A 24,080-nucleotide genomic window follows, 5' to 3' on the forward strand; every position below is an offset into this window, starting at 1 on the left:
AAAATAAAGGACAAGAAACATACTCGTTACATTTATTTATATGTTGTGGTACAACATTGACAAACTGAAGTTGTGCAAGTAAAGCGTAGCTGTGCTCTGTAGCTGAACACCTCTTCGTCTCAGTATCTAAAAACAAACGACTGCATTTCCTACCGCAGTGAGGGGTATCAAATGAAGATCATGTTTCTAACTATTGGTTTGCAATCAATTTCAACAGCTCTAAAGCCAACATATTTGAAGAATCAATACAACGAACTAATGAAGTTGATCAAAGACTTTAGGCAGTTCCAACTGATCAATATATACACCTGTTATTTTATATCAGAGAACATTAAGGAAATTTTAAATATCTGTCCATATAGTCGGGCAGTATCAGGCAATCGATTAAATCAGAATTGTAACCATCCACGAAATATAAGAAAAAAATAACATTTATAAAAATAAATTCATGGAGGCATTTGTAATAAAACATTGATTTTACAAATTGATTTTCTGATCACAGCATTCCAACAGTGGAGTCGAAACAAAAGCACTTCCGGCATATCTTAAATTAAGTCTTCAATCTCTGAACCAATGTGACCTGATCTTGCTTGTTTTGATCATAGAAATCTACGCTATTTACAGTCAAGCCGGCAGCCTCCTCTCCCCAGGCTCGTGCTAAACCTTACAAGACTTGAAATGTAACATTTCTAAAATATTAATAACAATAATGCAGTTTCTAGAAGATTCCTTGTGTCTTGGCCTTTTGACGTCCAGTGCAGCAACAAACACGAGGGGATTCAAGTGAGAAGAAGGATGAGGTCGTGAGAGGGGAGGTGAGGACGGGTTTAAAGGGGATTGAACAAACGGATAAACATGGGATTGGAGCCAAACACTCCAGCAGGTTTGGCCTGTGGGGAATTTAACCTAGTTTTACTAGAAGTGTAACAGAAGACGGCTGAAACACAACTTCAGAACACAATGAGGATTAAATAAAAAGTGTACAATCAAGAGGCGCCAACGACGGGAATCAGTGAGCGTACATTCAGTGGTGATTGGCCAGTAGCGGTGGGGAGACGATACGATTGGTTGTAGTTAAGGAAGACTCATCGCTCTCACTAATTCATCGTCTAAGGGCCCCTGTTGGGATGAAGACGTTCTAACCATCATCATCATCATCACCTTCAGAGGAAACTCTAAATACTTCTTGTATGAAGGAGAAAGTTCAACAAAAAACGCTCTGGGAAAATGTGATGGTATCGTTTTCTGAGACTGAATAAAAACAGATAATAGTGGATAAAACCAAAGCTCCTGACGAGAGAATTCTAACGACTGCAGTCCCAGTGTTTCTTCTTTTAAGCAATATATAAACTCACACTGTATTCTACTGGGAGTCGCAGGGAGAACAGGACTCAGCGACGCTTCTGTAACAGCAAACGATTACCTCCTCGTGACCTTTGACCTCCTGAGGTGTCTTGCAGTGTGTGTTATGAACTTTTTCTTCCTCTGCTTTTGTACAGCGATTGCAAGAAGGAAACAGCTTCTGAACTCGTCCATATATCTTTTTTCTGTGTTTCTGGACCTCTCCATCAGTCCACCTCCCATTCTCTACTCCCCCTTTCTCCCCCACCCCGCCCTGCAGGGGTAGTAGGGTCCAAAAAAAATAATCATAGGGGGGGTCCTTTTCAGCACCTCCTCCTCCATCTCTTCTGCTCAATTCTCTCTACCCCGCCTCCTCCGCCCTCGGGTGGGGGTGAGGAGGTGGTGGTGGGGGTCTAGGGGAGGTCCTCCACGTAGTTGGCGGGATACAGCCCCACCTGCCCGTCCTCCAGCCGTCCTCTGCACCAGCCCTGGTCGTCCTCACCGCCGATCTTAGTCAGCTGGTCTCCTGGGGAGGGGGGACAGGTCATTACTGGGTCCTTTAGCCGGCCTGATGGAGGAGTCGGGAGGGTTAGAGGAGGTGGTAGGGTGAGGTGGTAGGGTTAGGGGAGGTGCTAGGGTGAGAGGGTTAGGGTACGAGGGTTAGTGGAGGTGGTAGGGTTAGGGGAGGTGGTAGGGTGAGAGGGTTAGGGTACGAGGGTTAGGGGAGGTGGTAGGGTTAGAGGAGGTGGTAGGGTTAGTGGAGGTGGTAGGGTTAGAGGAGGTGGTAGGGTTAGGGGAGGTGGTAGGGTTAGAGGAGGTGGTAGGGTGAGAGGGTTAGGGTACGAGGGTTAGAGGAGGTGGTAGGGTTAGGGGAGGTGGTAGGGTTAGGGGAGGTGGTAGGGTTAGAGGAGGTGGTAGGGTTAGAGGAGGTGGTAGGGTTAGAGGAGGTGGTAGGGTTAGAGGAGGTGGTAGGGTTAGGGGAGGTGGTAGGGTCACCGTTTCCGGGTGTTCCAACTATCGACCCCTCCCACCTGCTTTGAAGCTCAGCTCGTCCTGCTCCTGTCCCTCGTAGTCGTACAACGCCCGCACCGGCACCGAGATCTCAGGGGACGCCGGCGTCTCCGCCTCGAAGGGATTCCCCTCCCCGTTGGTGGAGAAGGGGTTGGCGCCGCTGTCCTCGTCCGACCAATCAGGGGACTTCTCCGTGCTGCTGGCACTGGATGAGCACAAGACAGAGAGCCAATCAGAGAGCCGACTCCATCCGTGTTTGAGATCGTGTTGAGAATACACCGACAGCCCAGTTCAGCCGGTCGCAGAAGCAGCAACATGAGTAGAGTTAGAGAACCGGATATAGAAACAGAGCACCAAGTCAAGAGTAACGCACACACAGCCACACACGCAAACAACAAAGCTGTCCAAACGCCGTGTCCGGCTCCCGGCGGGAGAAACAAGGCGACGTGCTGAGGATGCAGGCAGCCATTTTGAAAGAACCAACACACAGAACAAACAGAACTGCACTGATGCACCTGCAAGAGCTTCGAAGGAGACACGCGTACGATGCTGACACAACAACAGAGATTCCAAAACGAACAGGGAGGATGAAGCATGAGAGCAGCTGACAGCATGGTTGGTATTCATCCACAAGAGGGCGCCAGACACACACACACACCAATGAGCACCGGCCTGAGGAGGTCGGACTGAACGACATCGAACAAAACAAACAGCCCACCAGGAGATCATTACCGGTCAGATCGGGGTTCTACCCATAGAGCTCTGGGTACATCTGTCAATCAATCAAGAAGCTGTTGATGTTCTGTTGACAGAAGGCGGGCTTGAACCTTCCTCACCTGCCTTAAGATAATATTTGAGCTGCTTAAACATTTGAGCTGCTTTAAAATTATTGAGAATTTTATTCTCTAAGAATAAATCAATTAAATTTGAGTGAATTTTCAAAGTTCTACTGAGAACCCGATCTGACCATTAGAACAAAATGATTGATTTGTTTTTATTATCAAAGCAGACACATGCGAACGTGATCACATGAACTATAAGCCAGGACCTTGGGGAGGAGGGGGGGGGGGGGGGGGGGGGGAGGGGTGAAGGGAGGGGGGAAGTGGGGAGGAACAGGGGGGGGTTTGGATGCAACGGTGTTTTCAGACCATGCAGAACAAACACCTGTGTGTGTGTGCGCCAGCATGCTTTTGTGTGTATATATATCGATATAAAGATGTGCATCTGGGTGTGTGTGCCTGTGGAAGGCCAAAGGGTAAAATGCATGTGTGTGTGTGTGTGTGTGTGTGTGTGTGTGAGAACAGGGATAGATGAGAATGGAAAGGGGAACGAGACAACCCGCGGACGAGAGAGAAAAAACGCGCTGAAGACGAAGAGAGGATGAAGAGGGGAGGAAGAGGAGTAACTTCTCTTCTGCTGAAGAACGACAGAACAGAAGGGGTAAAGGAGGGAGGGGGAGGGAGGGAAGGCAAGGGGGGGAGGGAGGGGAGGCGAGGGGGGGTTCCTGTCACCAACGTTTTCACATCCTCTTTCTCCACCGTGATGCGATTCTCCTCGCTCTTCGTCTCCTTCACCTCCTTCTCCTCCTCCATCTCCTCCTCCTGCTCCTCCTCTAGCCCCTCATCCTCATCCTCAAAGGGGTTCGACCCCGCCGGCGCCGTCTTAACGGGCGCGCTCAGACTGACAGGAGACAGCGGTGTGAGGGTGAGACACGAGTACACAACGAACACAACACACAATATAGTACTCAGACACACAGCACATCTCACCCTCAGAACACACACAGGACACAGAACACACACACGGACACACACTCACAGAATACATACACACACAGAAATACACACACACACAAAGGGACAGAAATACAAAACACACACAGAAATACAAACGCACACACACACACACACACACACACACACACACACACACAGAAATACAAACACACGTACACATAAAAGAAAGACACCAGACAAAGACACACACAGCAGAGCGTGGCAGGAACTCATTTCAGGTGAGTCCCGACCTGAGCTCTGACTCCTACTGTGGGAGATAGGAGCGATGACGAGTTCTGGACGGTAAACAGTGAATGAGGACATTTTTCAACCGAGGGACAGGTTGTGTTCAAGTGTGAGACGTAAACCTCGAACACATCATGTATTCAACATGTAAAGACGGGGATATACATACAGACAACATAATGTGTTCTGAATAAGTAGATGTCAACACCAAAACACCTATTACGCAAGGAGTAACCACTAATCATTAATCATAGCCACAATGCACTGCGTGGCAGAACTTGTTGCCACAGAGGTCACGTGACGCGGTGTCGCTGTTTGCAACACATTCTGCTAAACCACCAGAGCTCAAGGGCTCAGTAATGTTAAACAGACAAAGTGCAGATAAGGAGTACGACTACAGACCACTCAGGGCTACAACCAAAGGACTTGAGGACTACTCAACACACAGAACCCTTTGTAGCACTGAGAGAGAGTTCCGGTTCATGTGTTTGAACAGGCTTTGTGTGCCATTAAGGAAGGACTGGGACGAGAGGGAACGGGGGAGAGTTAAGGTCGGAACTATACGTAGGATAAGATCACGGGCGGGAATCAAACCTAAACACCCCTTCAATGACATGTGATTCCTCCCGTGGGTGAGTGAGGTGAGGTTCATGTTATGCCGTGCCGGTGTCAGCACAGGAGGGCGAAGCTCCAGAGCCACCAGAGGAAGGATAGATTCATAAACATTACTCCAAGCTATGAGCCGACTGGAGGACCTCCGCCGGCTCCTAGGCAGAGGAGAAGAGCCAGCATATTCACCAACCCCTGCTACGCTGGGGGGCTCTTAGTTTAACACACCCTGGAGCACCGTGCCCCCCCACAGAAAAACAGTCTCAAACAATAGCGTCTGAGGGGGCGACTGGGCAGGAGGCCCCCGATGCAACATCAGACCACGTTGGTTCCTTTAGAAAGTCCATCCTTCACGATTAGAGCGGAAAAACGGTTTGCACTAAACAAACGAGAGGACAAGGTCTCTCTCTCTCTCTCTCTCTCTCTCTCTCTCTCTCTCTCTCTCTCTCTCTCTCTCTCTCTCTCTCTCTCTCTCTCTCTCTCTCTCTCTCTCTCTCTCTCTCTCTCTCTCTCTCTCTCTCTCTCTCTCTCTCTCTCTCTCTCTCTCTCTCTCTCTCTCTCTCTACCTGCCACTGGTCTTGACCGCCGCCACCGTCTGGTCCGAGCCCGTCTGGTTGATCCCGGTCAGCGTCACGCCGTCCGTCGGTTTCTTTTTCGTCTCCCTGCGGCTCAGCGTCCGGTTCAGGTCCACCGACCAGGCCTGGGGAGAACAGAGGTCGGGGGTCAGGGGTCAGCACAAGACTCTGGGTCTTTAGGGAGACGGTTTAGTTCTGGGTAGAGGGGCTTCAGAAGGAGGTATAGTTCTGGGTCCATTAGCCCTCTCTGGTAAGGCGGCAGGTCTTGGTCTCTCATGGACCATTTTGTAAAAAAAAAATTATACTTTTGGTTTGGGTCAGTAACACATTTTATCTGTGTTTTCACCGTACGTTTGGCGTTCATGTAATTTTACTTAAATCAAATATCTATTATCTTTAGATGAAATCACTTGCAAAGTGATCAACAAAGAGATCAGATGATGAAATCAGAGGTCCTCCATAGCTGTCTGGGGGAGAGGGGGACATGGAGACCCACTGCGTTCCCACCAGCAGCTCTCCGACACAGAAGTATACGTCCTCCTTGAAAAGACATGTGGAAGAAACACCACAAGCATGTGCAACACACACAGAGACCCGTGCTCCTCAACACAGACCCCCTGGTTCAACGTCTGGTGAACCTGGCAGTGCACAGAGCACATCTCCCACCGTTTACACCTGAGCAGTGGAGGGAAACCGCTTAAAAGGCAGAGTGCGGTCCTTTATATAGAACAGGCCTGGGAGGAGGAGAAGGAGGAGGACCGGGCAGCACACCCGGGCAGCACACCCGGGCAGCACACTCAGGGATGTGATCTCTGCCCCGGGGCTGAGCACGGTGCGTTAGGTGCGTTGGGTTGAGAAAGAGTGTCCACCCCCTCTCCTCCCAGCTCGGTGGGGAGGAGAGGGGGTGCACCAACAGTAGGTACCAGCCAAAAGGCTCTGGGTTTAAACCCCTGTCCCACAGCCTAGCTCCCAGAGCAGGAGGCCCTGACCCGTACAGCCCCCTCGGCGACACGCGTCCCCAGACACCGCCAGTCGCTCTGTTGTTGGTGGGTGAGTTCAGCTCCGAGGCAGAGCGGGTCAGAGCCGGCAGCATTAGTACAGATAGGAAGAGCCTGGAGTCACACACCAGCCGGTGTTGATGTGGACCATCTGGGGGGGGGGGACTAAAACAACTCCTGAATATACACTTTGATGGCCTTTGATAGATCCTGAGGGACAGGACAGAAAAGCATTACTGAAACCCTCCGGGGTGACTTGGTGGAGTCATGTGACATCAGCATGTCACCAGGGGACGTCATGTGACCCGACCATTACAGTCTAAAGGGACCACAGAGAGGGGTCAGGAGGGGGCAAGTTTGGAATCTAAGGGGTCAAAAGGTCAGGAATGAACTGGGGGAGTGGTCGGTTGGGAATGCTAGCGAACAGGAAACGTCTGACGCTACAGGCAGGCGGGACAGGAAGAGGTGACGTCACATGACCCAGGGACCAGAAGATCCCACCATGACCCCACTACCATAGGAAGAGAAGTCACACAGACACGGCAAAGACACACCAACACACCAACACCCACACACACCCTCCCCCTCCAATTGCTAGGGTAACGGTTCAGTCCGTGCTCAACTCACTACGACGGACCACCTCTTAGAGGAGCGGGGGGGGGCTGAGGCCAAAGTCTGTCAGACAGGCGGGGGGGAGGATAAAACAAAGGGTTAGTAAACGACCAATTATTAAAAGGATTGAAATAAAAACACAAACCATGGACCATTTAGACTTGGTGGTTGTGAATTCTGAACCGTGCATCACATCTCCGAAAACATTCAGAAGAATCTATCATGACTAAAAAGCGTGCGTGCTTGGTGCGTCCAACAGGATGCACCAAAGTCTCCCGGTATCAGCTCCCAACATTACAGCTCCCAAAGCTACACCTCCACTCCTCCCATCACTCCTCTACCTATCCCTCCAACTAACCCTCGTCCCGCCCTCCCAGGGCCCGTTCCTGCTGCCCCACCCCCTGCCCCGCCCCCCCAGACCGGTACCTCAAACTGGGGCCAGTTCATGGGCATGCCGGGGCCGTGGTTGGAGCGGAACCACTTGAGGTCCTCCTCAGCGTCGGCGGCCGTCAGGGTGTCCTGGAGGTTGTGGTAGATCGTCTGGAACCTGGGGGGAGAGGAGGGAGAGGGTCAGGAGGGAGAGGAGGAGGGATTCAGCCTGGGGGGGGGGGAGAGGGTGAGGGGTTCGGCCCTTGTCACGGAGGGGGGACACCCTGGACCGATCCAACATCCCGTGAGCCCTCACGCCCCGGTGGTTGGTGCTGTGCGTCCAGCTGGGTTGGATGCTGGGGTGAGAGTGGGCCGGTCGTGTTGTTCCAAAACAAAGACAACAGGCTCCCTAATGGAGCTCGTTAAGGAGCTGCTAACGATGGTCGTGGAGGAGCAGGAGGAGCTAGGAGCTGTTCCGCTTCACGGCCATCTATTGTTAATGAGAAGTGGCTTCTACCTTCACCCCCAAACGTCCCTGGGGGCAGACCCACCAGGCCTGCAGCTCCAGCTCACCTTTAACACACTGGCTCTGTAAGGTCGGATTTGTGAAGAGTGTGTGGGGTCTGATCTGTGATTGGTTGAAGTTGTTGGGTCTGACCTGTTATTGGTTGAGGGTGTGGAGTCTGACCTGTAATTGGTTGAGGGTGTGGAGTCTGACCTGTGATTGGTGGAGGATGTGGGTCTGACCTTTGATTGGTGGAGGATGTGGGTCTGAACTTTGATTGGTGGAGGGTGTGGGGTCTGGCCTGTGATTGGTGGATGGTGAGGGGTCTGACCTGTGGTTGGTGGAGGATGTGGGGTCTGACCTGTGATTGGAGGAGGGTGAGGGGTCTGACCTGTGATTGGAGGAGAGGTCGAGGTGCTGTTTGACCTCCAGCAGCAGCTCTTTGAAGAAGGAGATGCGTTTTTCCTCAAACTGCTGCCACTGCTCGAACACCTGCTCCATGTTCTCCATGTACTGCGGCGTCAGCTTGTCCAGCTCGTCAAGGGACTTCTCGTAGCGCTCCTGAGTCTGGAGGGTTCAAACCAGAACAGACCGGCTAAGACCAGAGCGGACTGTATCAGACTGGATCAAAGTGGACCAAAGTGGGCCGTATCAAACCGGACAGGACCGGATCAAACTGGACAGGATCAAACCAAATAGGACCGGATTAAACCATACAGGACCAGACAGAGCCAATCAAATCAGACAAGGATCCGTGAAAGAGTAAAATGCAAATTAAACGTCTGTTTACTTCACTCTGTGAACACAGATGAAACATAAGGGAATAGAGTATATACACATGTGTTTATATACTGCTATTGTACACACATAAACTAAAGAATAGAGACCTAATCTGCACCAAACCGCTGGACTGCAATCACTGCAATCATCCAGTAGAGAGGAGAATTTAATTGTGTTCCCGTTTTTCCTGAACAATACTTTGATTCTGGTTTCCTGATGGTTTCCTGTGGACTGAATGAACTCTATTTATGTCCAACTTTTACAGACACATTATCAGCTTAAACTACATCAGCTTTAATTCCAACTGTTTCTCTTACTCTGAAATCTTTGCAAAGTTAAACCAAAGAAAATGACATCACCTGAAACCAATGACAGCCAATCAGAACACAGAAGAGGGAATGACCTTTGACCTGAGAGGGCACTGGTGTAGCCAGCATTATGATCCGTCAGTGCCAGTAATATCACAAGAACATTACAAAGCCGCCCCCCGGTGAGAGCCAATCAGAAACGCCTCAGGTACAGTGTTGTACCCAGAAGGTGGTCTCCTCACCTTCTCTGTCTCCTGCTGGCTCTTCTCCACCTTGTCTTGAAGCTTCTTCTGGGCTTCCGGGTTGTTCTCCATCTTACCCGTGTTCTCCCGGCTGGTGGCCAGCTTCTCCTCCTTACAGGCCGCGTGGTGCGCCTTCTTCATCGTCTCCACCTGCAGGGTCACCGGGGTCATCATCATCATCATCACTCCTCATCCTCACCGACACGTGATCCATCAGCGTCTCACACCATCACTACGCTGGTCGCTGTGAATTCTAATATTCTGATCATCAAATGCCAAAGGAAAGAGAAAAGCTGCTTCTACTGGGCGTTCTGGGAGGCTTGAACTTGTTTCTATGCATTGTAGTTTGCATACAGGTTGTTGCAGGGCCACATTGTTGTGATTGGTACGATGCAAACAAGGTCTGGGGGGAGAGCGAGGAGCCCGATGGAAACAGCCTGTAGGCTTCCTTGATCCAAGATGTCTTGAATGTCAAACTGACTTCATTTATACCAAATATACCCTTTGGAGGAAAGTGTCTCCTAAAACGCTCAAAGTTCTGTTGCCTATGGCTCGGTGGTCACGGCTGCTAGTGTGATGAGCTCTGCCTTCAGACAGTGAGCGTTCACAGACACACTCTGAAATCATCTGTCATTATTTTAGGGATACATATAGAATAAATAAATTGGTGTGTCGGAAACGGCCCCAGTGTTTTTCATGTGAGGCATGGCGAAATTTAGTTTTAATGGGTGACTGTGTTACGGTCCAACTTATAAAGGATATTACATTTCTATGGCTCTCTGAAGGCTTCACAAAATGGCTCATCCAACAACATATCCCACCATACCTTCTGATTAGGAACATTACACCCCAACATAAACTCCTACACACGTTCATTGGACGTAGCAGTTCACTGCAGACGTTTACTCCAAACAGTAAAGGACCAGTCAGATTTCGAACCTAGGGCCTTCTTGCTGTTAGGCATCAGCGCTAGACCGTTTGTGCCACCAGAAATATCCACAGACAGCGAGGAACCTCACAATAAATGGTTTGACCAAAACATCCCAGAATATGCTTTCTATTGTTCCTTTAAGGAGATAGAGGGGTGTGTACTGCGGACGCTGAGAGAGGTGAAGGCTTTGGCATCTCTGCTGTGTGGAGGTCGTCATGGAGTAGAGAAAATAAACACAGACAATACGTTGAGTCAGGAGCATGAAGTCAGGCGCACGGAGGGGTGGTGAGCTGGGTAATCACCGGCGGAGGCTCCCCTCAGTCATATGAACACGGTACACTCTGAGCATATTCTGAGTTAGAGTTTCTGAGTGTACATCATTTGGTATTAGAGTTGTGTCAATGTTGTTAGGGATCTTCATTGGTCTAATGCCCATGATACTGGGGCCTAATGTAACATAATGACCACGTTACTGGGGCCTTCCATTACAAAGAGCTTTAACATTTCATAACTAAGGAAGACAAAATACAAAAGGTGTAATGAAAGATTTCATGATCACATCAACAAATCCATCAAAATCAACCATAATATCAAAATAAAACCTACCAATGAGAAGTTACCAGATATCGGGGCCGGTTATACTTGTACAACTCGTTAGGGTGTTCTGGGTCGGAACCCCAACATTCTACCTGTAGGCATTTCTTACGCAAGACGCCCTCACCCGCACCGTTGGGACATATCGATATGCGTTTGCTGGTTGTTACTGTAAATCCCTTCGGATTAGTTTGTTACTCTAAGTCCCTTTGCATTAGTTACTAAAGTCCCTTTGTATTAGTTACTTAAGTCCCTTTGTATTAGTTACTTAAGTCCCTTTGGATCAGTTATTTAAGACCTTTTGGGTTAGTTTGTCACTTAAGTCCATTTCGTTTAGTTTGTCACTTAAGTCCCTTTGGGTTAGTTTGTTACTTAAAGGACGAATCCGGTGTAAAATGGATTTGGGATATGTTTGGTACGATAACGAGTTGGAACGTTCGTTTTGGAGCAAAAAAGCGCATATAGACGCATTCTTCAGTTGGCTTGTTTTTAAGACTCGATAGGTAGATTGACGAACACAGAGATTGTGACATCCGTCAACAACACGCAAGCTCTGTGCTCGCCAATCTACTTATCGAGTCTTAAAAACAAAATGGCTTTGACGGGTGAGCTACTGATGGTATTGTGTGCATAAAATGTCCTTTTTAATAAACAATCTGTACACTTACAAGGTTATCAATGCCTCGTTTTTATATGTTAAGACCCTTATTATACTACCAAAGAAGTTGCGGGCTACTTCTAGCCTTTAAAGTGGTTTAAAATAGCGATTTAGTTTTTACCATAACAAATACCTCCATCGTTCCAAGTTTATAGCGTTTTGGTAGAATCGGCTAAAAACAGCCAACTTAAGAATGCGTCTATATACGCGCTTTTTTGCTCCCAAACGAACATTCCAACTATTTATCATACTAAACATATCCCAGATCCATTTTACACCGGATTTCTCCTTTAAGTCCCATGTGTGGTGGGTGCAGCCCACCCACCTCCTTGAGCTTCTTGGCCCAGGGCTTCTGGGCCTTGCGGAAGCCGTCCTCCGCCTCTTTGGTCTCTTTGTAGCCTCCGATCATCTGCTTGTGGTAGGCGTCGCGCTGCCAGTTCTTCAGCTTCTCAAAGTCCTCGCCCATCAGCGCCGCCTTCACCTCCATGTGCAGGTCGCTCACCTTCTCCGCCTCTGTGCAGAGCGCGCCCCAGGCGCGCTCCAGGGTCCCGTACTGCGGTCCTAGGAACCCCACATCAGTACCAGGTCAAAGGTCAGTTCCACATCAACACCAGGTCAAAGATCAGTGGTTCTAATGACCCACGGACAACAAACGTTAACATGTATTGATTTATATTCAAATAATAATTGATAATACATTATAAACAATACATGTTCCGAAAATCAACTGACAAATAAATAGAGTTATCGTTTTAATGCTAGAATAAATGGGAGGTTGTAGTATTGATTGCTATCTGTGCGTGTGAGTGAGTGAGTGAGAGTGAATGAGTGTGCGTGCGTGTCCTACCCTTCTCGATGAGCTGTCTCCAGCGCTTGGACCACTCTGTGAGCTGCTGGGCGTAGCCCTTCTCGATGCGGGCGCGCTCGTGCAGGCAAGTCATCAGGTCGTTGCACAGACGGTTACCGTCGTCCACGCGCTTCACCGTGCGCTTGTAGTTCCCCACCTGGTGGAGGAGACCAGGAAGGGGGGAGGAGACGCAGGGAGGGGGGAGGAGATGCAGGGAGGGGGGAGGAGATGCAGGGAGGGTGGAGGAGACCAGGAAGGGGGGAGGAGACGCAGGGAGGGTGGAGGAGACCAGGAAGGGGGGAGGAGACGCAGGGAGGGTGGAGGAGACCAGGAAGGGGGGAGGAGACGCAGGGAGGGGGGAGGAGACACAGGGAGGGGGGAGGAGATGCAGGGAGGGTGGAGGAGACCAGGAAGGGGGGAGGAGACGCAGGGAGGGGGGAGGAGATGCAGGGAGGGGGGAGGAGATGCAGGGAGGGTGGAGGAGACCAGGAAGGGGGGAGGAGACGCAGGGAGGGGGGAGGAGATGCAGGGAGGGGGGAGGAGATGCAGGGAGGGTGGAGGAGACCAGGAAGGGGGGAGGAGACGCAGGGAGGGTGGAGGAGACCAGGAAGGGGGGAGGAGACACAGGGAGGGGGGAGGAGACGCAGGGAGGGGGGAGGAGATGCAGGGAGGGTGGAGGAGACCAGGAAGGGGGGAGGAGACGCAGGGAGGGGGAAGGAGACCAGGAAGGGGGGAGGAGACGCAGGGAGGGTGGAGGAGACGCAGGGAGGGGGAAGGAGACGCAGGGAGGGGGGAGGAGACACAGGGAGGGGGGAGGAGATGCAGGGAGGGGGGGGGAGACGCAGGGAGGGTGGAGGAGACGCAGGGAGGGTGGAGGAGACGCAGGGAGGGGGAAGGAGACGCAGGGAGGGGGGAGGAGACGCAGGGAGGGGGAAGGAGACGCAGGGAGGGGGGAGGAGACGCAGGGAGGGTGGAGGAGACGCAGGGAGGGTGGAGGAGACGCAGGGAGGGGGGAGGAGACGCAGGGAGGGGGGAGGAGACGCAGGGAGGGTGGAGGAGACGCAGGGAGGGGGGAGGAGACGCAGGGAGGGTGGAGGAGTCGCAGGGAGGGTGGAGGAGACGCAGGGAGGAGGGAGGAGACGCAGGGAGGGGGGAGGAGATGCAGGGAGGGAGCAACAGAGGGAGAGATGACCGACAGAGGGATGGATGACAGATCAGTGGATTGACAGACAAGAACAGAAGTTTGAACGGAGGGAGTCGAGTCTACGCAGATCTCACCTCCCAGAAGCTGTCACTTGAGACGTCCGTCATGGAGTCAGTGTAGGAGCCCGACATCGCTGCTGTTGCCCTGGGTTACCCTCTGTGTAGGGCCTGAGGACAGAAACACACACAGGATAGGCTTAGAGAGAGCATGTCGTCATCTTGAAAGAATCTGAGAAGATTCTAATAAATGATGCCAGACATCATTGCCGCACACACGCACACGCGCACACACACGCACACACACACACACACACACACTAGGGTTAGGCTTAGGCTTACCCTAACAGGTTTTGTATATTACACCTGTAATCTATAATTAAATTTGACTGAAGCCAGGATGTTGTTGATAAATTAGGAACTTGGCGACTGGTCTACTGTTAACAACATGCACTGATACCCATCCTGCTCTTCGACCCAAAGTACAGAGCACAGGTTCCTTGTAATACCGTTGAACACCAGACCAAGTGAATGAACAGCTGCCCTCGGCCTTAACCTATGAGATAACACAGGTCAACTCTGGGAAGGACGCCTCATTGAAATATTAATAGCTATAGTTATGAATATGGATTGTGCCATGTGCAAAGTTCCACGACAGATCTCTGGGTCTGCCAGGTGCTCACACATGTCAGCATTCCTCAGAGGGGGGGGAATGAGGAAGTGAAACCACAGCATCACAGATATGTTGTCAGTACAAGAGGGCCGGATCCTTCTACGAGGGTGCATGCAACACACCAAGAAAATTCTAGAAACACACACACACGCACAATCACACTCAGACCTCCCGGTGGTTGACCTGCAGACCCCTGCTGTTTCAACCCAACCCTTCATACACACACCCACACTGTCACGCCACGGAGCAAAGGGGGGTGAGAGACTTATGGTAAAGAGGGGAGAGAGAGGGAGGATGGGGGAGAGAGAAGGAGAGAGAGAGAAGAGAGGGGACTAGGGGGTAGGACAGAGGGCCACTGGGTTAAGAGGCTTCCTTGAGTCCTGCTCCTTCATGACATGAATATGAACCGCTAGTCGCTCTGCATACACAAGTGTCTGAGTGTCTGCTACACAACCAGAGACACACACACACACACACACACAGAGAAAGGAAGAGAGAGAGAGTGTGATCTGGATGATAATGTGAGCCGCAGGTGGGTCTATATCCGCTTCCAGCCCCCAGACAGCCATCCATGTGTGTGTGAGCATCCAGAGAACTGGGGGGGGGGGGCCTTCCGTTAGATCTTGGCCTGGCATCAGACCCGGGAGCCAGGCACAAGGACAGGCAGTGTTCCCCCCCCCATGGCTCCTCCACATCCCTCAAGCTCCTCCATCCTCCCGCACCCTACTGCTCTTACTCTGCCCATCACACACACACACACACACACACACACACACACACACACACACACACACACACACACTCTTGAGTAATAGTTTGAGGGTTGTAGTGGGGTTTTTGTGTGTGCGTGGTAAAAAACGAATCATCTAAATCACTCAGCTCCCATCAACTTTCACAACACTGGAATCCTCGACTGTGTTCAGACCTGCCGTCGACACTAGGAGAGAACCACATGTGTTTCTTCAAAATACTAAAATCTGAGGCAACAGCAAACACAGAATGAACCCAGGAACATTAGGTCTGCAAGAACTGTCAACTCAATCAGCAGACACTGTTAGGGACCCCGCATACAGGGGAGTCGGTAAGATGTTATATACAGGGGACCCCACATGTAGACCAGCAGTGATACACTTATCCCTAGTTTCTACATCCATAATCCTCCAAATGTGTCTATAAGGGGTTCAGTTTCTGTGGTGTAACGTATCTGTGTACAGTATGCAGGCTCCTACATCCGCTCATGTGGATCTGTGACGAGGAGAGCTGAGGGCTACGATGAGTCTGGCACATGTTGCTGCCAGCTGTCTCCAGACCTCACCCTACATATCGCCACAAATACATCCAGGGCTACTGAAAAGGGCACAGCACGGTGGGTTCCATCTATGAATTCAACACATCAAACGCAACAGAAAATGAAATGCAACAGGGGAAACAAACGTCACACGGTGATGCCTTCCTGTCCGACCGCAAATAACTCAGATCAAAGACCTGTTCTGGAAGCATTGAGCATCTGCAGCAGGGAGGCTGATGAGCAAAGTACAGATGTAGACTCAGAAAAGCCTTCGTTTGTGGGCAAGACCAGGTGGAAGAAGTCTCCCACTAAAGACAAACGCACACCAGCCAAAGGGAATGCCTAAGCATGGTGTGAGTGAGTTTGTTTCTACAGGCAGAAACTAACCACCCTGCACCCTGTATCTGAGATTACACAGTGACTAAATACAGTAGTAGTAATAGTAGCCATTGGCCAATCACCCCAGATAACAGCCCTCTCCCCAGAACCCATTCACCTCTGGCACAGTTACAGCCAGCCTCCGTTCTGTGTTATCAAGCAGCTCTGTGAAAGATCAGCTGTAATCAGGAAGGGATTCGAGCTGATGTCCTTGGAACGGTGTTTTACCGAATAGCTGTTCTGTCACCACAGGGACCATACAGTGATGTTAGCCCAGTGAGTCGCGCCAGGGCTGGAGTTCATTCAGCCAATAGTGTAACAGATGGAGGGCCATGTGACACAGCCTGCTGCTTGGGCCGTGAAATCAGAACCAGCGAGTGGAATTAGGAATGGAGAACAAGGAACTGAAATAGAGCCATGACTCCTTAGTTAGTAGCTGTAGTCCGCTGCACTCCATTGAAAAATGGGTTTGACATTTCAAAATAGTGACATGTTGTCTGAAGTTGGGTTTCTTAAACTAATTGGCAATAGCACACCAAATCAGTCCAGCAAGGCTCAGACCCAACCTGATTTAAAGACCAAAGCAACATTATTTGGGATGAGATTTGAGTCTATAAAGTTTGTTGTAAACTGTTCTGTGTGTGGTTGACGTAGCATCCAATTATACAAAGCTCTGTTCGCTTGGCAACCATGTTGTATGTGTGTTGGTGTTTAATGAATGAACGTCCACACAACCAAAAAACCAACATAATTTAACCAGCGGGCGCGGCACCGATGGATATTGTTTACAACTCAACTCAAGCGAATCAAACCCTGGGAGGATTGCTTTCTTAAGCCAGACACTGTCACTGGCTTCAGTTATACACTGACTCGAAATAAGAACTTAAAATCTCCCAGAATAGCATCAGCTCAGATGTGGAGCAGTATGGTAACTTGAGCTGCAGCCGCCCTGTGACTGGTCCCAAATATACACCACCCTAATATACACCACCCTTATACACCAGACATGACCAGACAAAAAAGAGTGGTTAAAAGGAGTTTGTGGTGGCGGCACCTGGAACAAGCCTGCGGCTGCCTGGTCGGGTTGGCTGAGGGAGGGGCTCTACAGCCTGGGGTAATGAGGGGTAGATGGCCTGGAGCTCTACAACCTGGGGTAATATGGGGTAGATGGCCTGGAGCTCTACAGCCTGGGGTAATGAGGGGTAGATGGCCTGGAGCTCTACAGCCTGGGGTAATGAGGGGTAGATGGCCTGGAGCTCTACAGCCTGGGGTAATGAGGGGTAGATGGCCTGGAGCTCTACAGCCTGGGGTAATGAGGGCTGGCTGGCCTGGACTGGAGCTCTACAGCCTGGGGTAATGAGGGCTGGCTGGCCTGGACTGGAGCTCTACAGCCTGGGGTAATGAGGGGTGGATGGCCTGGAGCTCTACAGCCTGGGGTAATGAGGGGTGGATGGCCTGGAGCTCTACAGCCTGGGGTAATGAGGGCTGGCTGGCCTGGACTGGAGCTCTACAGCCTGGGGTAATGAGGGGTGGATGGCCTGGACTGGAGCTCTACAGCCTGGGGTAATGAGGGTCAGATGGCCTGGCGCTCTACAGCCTGGGGTAATGAGGGGTAGATGGCCTGGAGCTCTACAACCTGGGGTAATGAGGGCTGGCTGGCTTGGAGCTCTACAGCCTGGGGTAATGAGGGTCAGATGGCCTGGCGCTCTACAGCCTGGGGTAATGAGGGCTGGCTGGCCTGGACTGGAGCTCTACAGCCTGGGGTAATGAGGGGTGGATGGCCTGGACTGGAGCTCTACAGCCTGGGGTAATGAGGGTCAGATGGCCTGGCGCTCTACAACCTGGGGTAATGAGGGGTAGATGGCCTGGAGCTCTACAACCTGGGGTAATGAGGGCTGGCTGGCTTGGAGCTCTACAGCCTGGCGAAATGAGGGGCAGATGGCCTGGAGCTCTACAGCCTGGGGTAATGAGGGGTAGATGGCCTGGAGCTCTACAGCCTGGGGTAATGAGGGGTGGAGCTCTACAGCCTGGGGTAATGAGGGGTAGATGGCCTGGCGCTCTACAACCTGGGGTAATATGGGGTAGATGGCCTGGAGCTCTACGGCCTGGGGTAATGAGGGGTGGCTGGCCTGGAGCTCTACAGCCTGGAGTAATGGGGGGTGGCTGGCCTGGAGCTCTACAGCCTGGGGTAATGAGGGGTAGATGGCCTGGTGCTCTACAGCCTGGAGTAATGGGGGGTGGCTGGCCTGGAGCTCTACAGCCTGGGGTAATGAGGGGTAGATGGCCTGGTGCTCTACAGCCTGGGGTAATGAGGGGTGGCTGGCCTGGAGCTCTACAGCCTGGGGTAATGAGGGGTGGCTGGCCTGGAGCTCTGAGCGTCAGCAGGTGGTTGTGGGGGCGAGGCCTCCCACAGGGCTCTGGTTGCTGGCCAGCCGAATACGACTCGAGAGATGTTGAATCGTTGGTTGTAAACGGCAACTAATTTAAGGCTTGAAACACCTGAACAGGTCCGTAAATTGCACCGAATCAAGGCTGTAAAGGAACTGAAATCAAAGCTTGAAATCGGGAAGCAAGAAATACCAAAATAGGATAATCAAACACATGGTCCAAATCTCAGCGACTATTCCAGGCCTCATTTTGGTTGCCCTTTCTTTCTGTCTGCGATAGTTGCCACACAACACAAGAATTTCCCTAGAATGATTTCCCAGGTTATTAACTAAAACTAACAACATACCATAATGACCAATAACTTCCTAAGAAGCTGCTATGCTTCCAAAATGGAGACGATCACTGCCATGTCTGATCCCAATAGAGTAGAATAGACTAGAATAGACCCAATAGACTGCTGCCCTCCTGAGGTTCACCTGGACACACGGGACTCAAACCAGCGACCTCTTCTCTAGTTCACTGCATCACACCCCTCCTGCAGAGCATGAAGATCTTTTGAATATCCAATATCTTCGTAAAGAAATGCATTACGTAAAAAACTCAATAAGCTGCTATTGAGATGTGTGATTTCTCAGTCAATACTAGCTCAGTAGCGCTAGGCTGCTCCACATTCCCATTTCAGTCTTGATGTCTTGCGTTTCTGTTAATATATGGTCATTACTGTAAACACATGGGGGAACTCAGCTACCTGATGTTGGCCAACAGACCTTTATTATACCGCCAGACAACGACAGCGCTGCCACACAGCAAAGGCATACACACAAGGAATGATGTATTGGTAAGATGGCAGGAGAAGGACCAGAATAAGAAAAAGAGAGAGTAAAAGAAAGAAATATAAAAGAAAGAAAGAAAGAAAGAAAGAAAGAAAGAAAGAAAGAAAGAAAGAAAGAAAGAAAGAAAGAAAGAAATCAAAATGGATGGACAACAGCCATCCATCCCTGAGGGCAGTATGAGGGAAAGCACAGTCACCATCACGTCGGCTAACGTGTGTATTTGGGTGTCATTTAACATCCAGCCTTTATTTTTAGCAGCTGCTGATTCAGAGCAGGGTATTGAGGTACATGACGAGCAGGTAGGAGTAGCCACCTGTCTCCAGATTGTAAAATAGAAAAACGTTTGATGGACACCTCATATTTATAAAGTGGGTGTCACGTGAGTCTCTAAGAAGTCATGCGGAGACGATAAAAAAATATTTTTGTTTTTATTAATTCTAGCGCTAAACCCCTTGTGGAGGAGACAGCGGGGTTAACAAACTGTCCACTTCAAAATCCCTTAACCCATTTGTACCGGCTGCTGCGCTGTATGTCCCCCCTAACATTGTATCTAGTAGATACAATGTTGCGCCGTGCAGCAGCCGATACAAATGGGTTAAGAGACCATTTATTTTCGATCAGTCATCATGACGCGGGGGGATATCATTCTGATGTCTGTAAGAAAAGACATTCCTTTTAGAACAGACCTTCCATTGACTGTCATTCTCAGCTATTTAAACATGAGCACATGCTAGTGTGTCTCCACAAATAACTTTTTATTTCAACATGAAGAGCTTGAAGAAGATCTCCCTTTGTCCGGCCCAGTAGCCACTGGTCAGGAACCACCAGCCCAGAGCCACTGGTCAGGAACCACCAGCCCAGTGCCCCCTCAGAGCCACTGGTCAGGGACCACCAGCCCAGTGCCCCCTCAGAGCCACTGGTCAGGGACCACCAGCCCAGAGCCACTGGTCAGGAACCACCAGCCCAGTGCCCCCTCAGAGCCACTGGTCAGGAACCACCAGCCCAGTGCCCCCTCAGAGCCACTGGTCAGGGACCACCAGCCCAGTGCCCCCTCAGAGCCACTGGTCAGGGACCACCAGCCCAGTGCCCCCTCAGAGCCACTGGTCAGGGACCACCAGCCCAGAGCCACTGGTCAGGGACCACCAACCCAGTGCCCCCTCAGAGCCACTGGTCAGGGACCACCAACCCAGAGCCACTGGTCAGGGACCACTAGCCCAGAGCCACTGGTCAGGAACCACCAGCCCACAGCCACTGGTCAGGAACCACCAGCCCAGCACCAGTGAAACTCTACCTCATGCCCCTCTGGCCTTGAGGCACCACCAAACACAAGACGTTGCCATGACACCAGGAAGAAGAAAAACAACAGCCGGACTGAAAAATGAGTTCTCCTTCCATGTCCTCATCCCATAATAGTCTGCTTATCTAGCCCTGGGCCGGGGGGGCTGTGGAATCCACTCCGTTATGGAGTCTATTTCCATTTCCTTGCTTTGTTTCCCAGGGAGGCTGAAGGTGGAACAGGCTGAAGGTGGAGCAGGCAGGGCTGGATGAGAGGGGGTTGCAGCCCCACCTATCAGACCCGCACAGCGGGACATCAGGTCCAATCCCCGGGCAGAAAGAACGAGGACAAATAGACCCAGAATGAGTGGCTGAGCTCTGATATAGATTCCTCTCTCTCACACACACACACACACACACACACACACACACACACACACACACACACACACACACACACACACACACACACACACACACACACACACACACACACACACACCTTGAGGTTATCAGTTTCCTCTGTGAGCGTGGAGGGGTCATGACCTTGACTTTCACTCCACTGCAGTGTCCACCACCCCCCCCCCCCCACCGTGCCCCACAGGGGGCGGGGCCGACAGCTGTGTGGAGGTTTGCTGCATCGGCACAGAGCCAACCGGTTCTCTGTGTATACCTCCAGCAATCGAGGGGGAATGTTCCAGAACTCAGCATGGTTTAGGGAGAAGCACCTCCAGTTCCAGGGACTGGTGTCCTGGACGTCGCTTCTGGTCCAGGTACCCCGAGTTCCAGATCCCCAACCGGATGTCTAGAACCTGCTGCAGTTCCACAGCCCTGTAAGGGACTTGGCTTAGCTTAGTTTAGCTAAGTTTAGCTCAAGGTCCTGGAACATGAAGAGCTCCCATGGGACTGCTCTGTCCTCCACATCATGGGTAAAGAGCAGACCCAGGGTCAGTCTGAAACGGCTCCACAGCATTAGGAACAACACAATGGCATTGTTCCTCCTGATCACGGGGCCTCCAGAACATAATGAAGGGAAACACCGTCTGTGACGTGGTCCATGACCGGGGAAGAGGGGGGGGGGGGGGGGGGGGGGGAGACCCTGACTTCACTCTCCAGAGAGACATTACAACATTCTCTGCTGTGGAACCTCCTCACCCACTTTCCACCACACCACAACACCACCACCACCACCTCCACCACCAACCCACCACCACCACACCACTCTCTGCACTCATACCCCGACAGTGCTTGGCAAGGGCGGAGGAAAGATGAGACAGAGTCACTCCCCAGACGCTCCACCTCCACCTCCAGTCACTGATCCGTTATCCGAGCCTGTATCTTACTGGCCCGGATAAAGAGCGAGGGCCCAGGTCCTAATCCTCGTCACAAAGTTCAGCTAGAACGTGAGGTTGTCCTTCTGGGCTCTGGCGGTGTTCCGTGAGGTTTAGCTCAATCTTTAGGCTCTTGTACCGACATGAACCTACGTCCATTGTACAGACACTGGGACAATACACAGTCATTAAGACAGAGCTGAGCTGTGTCACTTCAGGACTGCAACGGGATTGGCTGTCTTAATCCCGGTTTGTTATGAGGCGCAGCAGAATCCAGAGTTTCACAAGAGAAAAACCAGCAGCTTTAGTGGTTGTGTGACGTAAATGACATACAGAAATATATATACACACACAACCGTGGACCAGCGTTCTTTAAACAAGACAAAGCTGAGGAAAAGTTGCAAACATATGATAACAGCTGCAAAGACAGCAGAAAATGAACTTTGTTTTGCAAAGTAAACACAGAAAGATTGTGTTGACGTGGTTTCAGAGACTTGACTACACTCCCTGTTCATCTTTAAATGGGACTCTTGTGATCGTCAGCCAATATGATATCCTACTAAAACTATATTATACATCTGTGTATACGGAACAATCAAAATGTATGTACCATTAAAATAAAGTCCTCTCAAACTTCCATCACAATGCTTTCATACTTCGGCTTTTGCTGCCACGACAAAGTTCCAAAACAACATTAATGTACATAACCAGTAAAATATAGTCCATTAGCTCAGAAGAATGTAATCAGTGAGATCTGGCAGCCTTCATCTGACTGAATGAAACTCCCACCACACAAGGTCAAGCAAAGGCACTTAAAGGTACATTTAACGTGCATACCAATTCAAACGTTGAGATGAGTTTAGAACCAAAACCAACAGAAAGGGACTGGAACCCATAACCAGGACATGAGTCCCATCACCAGGACATGAGTCTTGATAGTCCAACTTAAACACAGACTAATCTTCCCCCCGACTTCTCAGTTCCACTCCTGTTGGCGACAGGCAGATGATTGACTAACGTTGACTAACGTTGACTAACGCTGAGGTTGGTCCAACAGTCAACACTTCCTTCCCCACACATTCCTGATGTCCCCATGATGTCCCTGAGACATCCATGTGGCAATCACACATCTCATGTCTCTTGGGACCGAATCAAAGATATTGTTGTTTACTTATTAGTGTTTTCAATAGAGTCCATCAGGGTCACTTTGCATTCGGTTTGAAGTAAACTGGCTAAAAAGTTTGAACAGATAAGGAATAATCTGCCGAGACAACACTAACTACAACTACCCCAACCTGGACCGGGTCGAGTTCAAACTAACCAAGTGGTCTATAGTACTAACTAACCCGCCCCGCCCTTCAGTCCTCCAGAACGAGCAGATCAACAGAAAAGGAGAACGACTCAAACTAATTCACTAATTTGACGCAGACTTTGTTAATTTATCGCTACGGGTCCACGGATGAGGGATTAGAGCACTGGGTCCCGGACTCTGAGACCTAGGGGGTCCAGGGTCATAAGAGCTCCATACCAACTTCCTAATGACCAGCGGGTCTACATGTGGTTTACTGAGCACCAGAACCAGTCAACCAGAAACACAGATCAGGTTTAGTAGGCTTAGTTTGGACACAATAACTTAATAATAACCTAATAGATAGAATAACATCCTAATTACTGATCACAGATCGGTTCGCTCTCGGCCATAACGTCAGACCCACCGGCTGACCACTCTACCGTGAGTTAACTAACATAACTAACCCTAACTCTAGATCCAGACCAGGTTCAAGTTCTCCTGAACTCCTAAACCCGCTCGCAGAAGTCTTACCTGAGTATGTTCCTCCGTGAATCTTTACGGCGGAGGCGGAAGGATCTGCGTTCCTCTGACGCGGTGATGTGTCCGTTGTTTCCTGCTGGCCGCGCGGCCCCGCCGACAGGCACCGCGAAGGGGCGCGCCTAGTGACGTCACGTCCCGCCGGCAACACGGGGGGCGTGCCTAGTGACGTCACGTCCCGGAGTCACCGGGACGTGAAGTGACAAGTCTGTTACTTTTGATAAGAAGAACCAATAGGAAGGGGAAGACGACTTCAAAGCATGGTGGAGTTAGCAAACTGTTTCATAACGTCCTCGTTGGCATGGTAACATTGCACTTAAAATATTTTTCCCTTTTCAAGCACAGCAAATAATCATTGAAATAGATGAATGCAAGTGACATGATTTATTTAGATATATTTTGTTGAAGACATTTAATATCTTCATTTGTATAGTTCTATGTTTTAAACTGAACAATATGTGTTCAAAAAGGACAGCACCAATAGT

General features: G+C 50.5%; 1 protein-coding gene across 3 annotated transcripts; it reads right to left on the reverse strand.

Annotated features, from left to right (window-relative positions):
* Nucleotides 1–28: 28 nt before the first annotated feature.
* Nucleotides 29–23,694, reverse strand: pacsin2 (protein kinase C and casein kinase substrate in neurons 2). Of its 3 annotated transcripts, XM_079755781.1 has the most exons (12): nt 23,590–23,694; nt 13,680–13,772; nt 12,402–12,558; nt 11,880–12,115; nt 9,372–9,521; nt 8,433–8,608; nt 7,594–7,714; nt 7,183–7,230; nt 5,549–5,682; nt 3,868–4,032; nt 2,373–2,557; nt 29–1,867 (listed from the first exon to the last, which is right to left on the reverse strand). In XM_079755781.1, exons 2-12 carry the CDS (start codon nt 13,734–13,736, stop codon nt 1,755–1,757), a joined length of 1,542 nt encoding a protein of 513 aa, XP_079611907.1. In that variant the 5' UTR covers nt 13,737–13,772; nt 23,590–23,694; the 3' UTR covers nt 29–1,754. The 3 variants fall into 3 exon arrangements, with proteins under 3 accessions (XP_079611907.1, XP_079611908.1, XP_079611909.1); XM_079755782.1 differs by lacking the exon at nt 7,183–7,230; XM_079755783.1 differs by lacking the exon at nt 3,868–4,032.
* Between the last annotated feature and the right edge of the window lie 386 nt (nt 23,695–24,080).

Source organism: Pollachius pollachius (genome assembly GCF_949987615.1).
Source record: "Pollachius pollachius genome assembly, chromosome: 18".
NCBI lineage: Eukaryota > Metazoa > Chordata > Actinopteri > Gadiformes > Gadidae > Pollachius > Pollachius pollachius.

What these genes read in the sequence shown, in the direction of transcription:
- pacsin2 (XM_079755781.1), bottom strand. Translation starts at nt 13,736, where the DNA reads ATGTCGGGCTCCTACACTGACTCCATGACGGACGTCTCAAGTGACAGC. An exon ending in CAAGTGACAGCTTCTGGGAG is followed by an intron (nt 12,559 to 13,679) that starts GTGAGATCTGCG and finishes CTCCTCCACCAG; the next exon opens with GTGGGGAACTACAAGCGCAC. An exon ending in GACCTCTCCTCCAATCACAG is followed by an intron (nt 7,715 to 8,432) that starts GTCAGACCCCTC and finishes CTCTCCCCCCAG; the next exon opens with GTTCCAGACGATCTACCACA.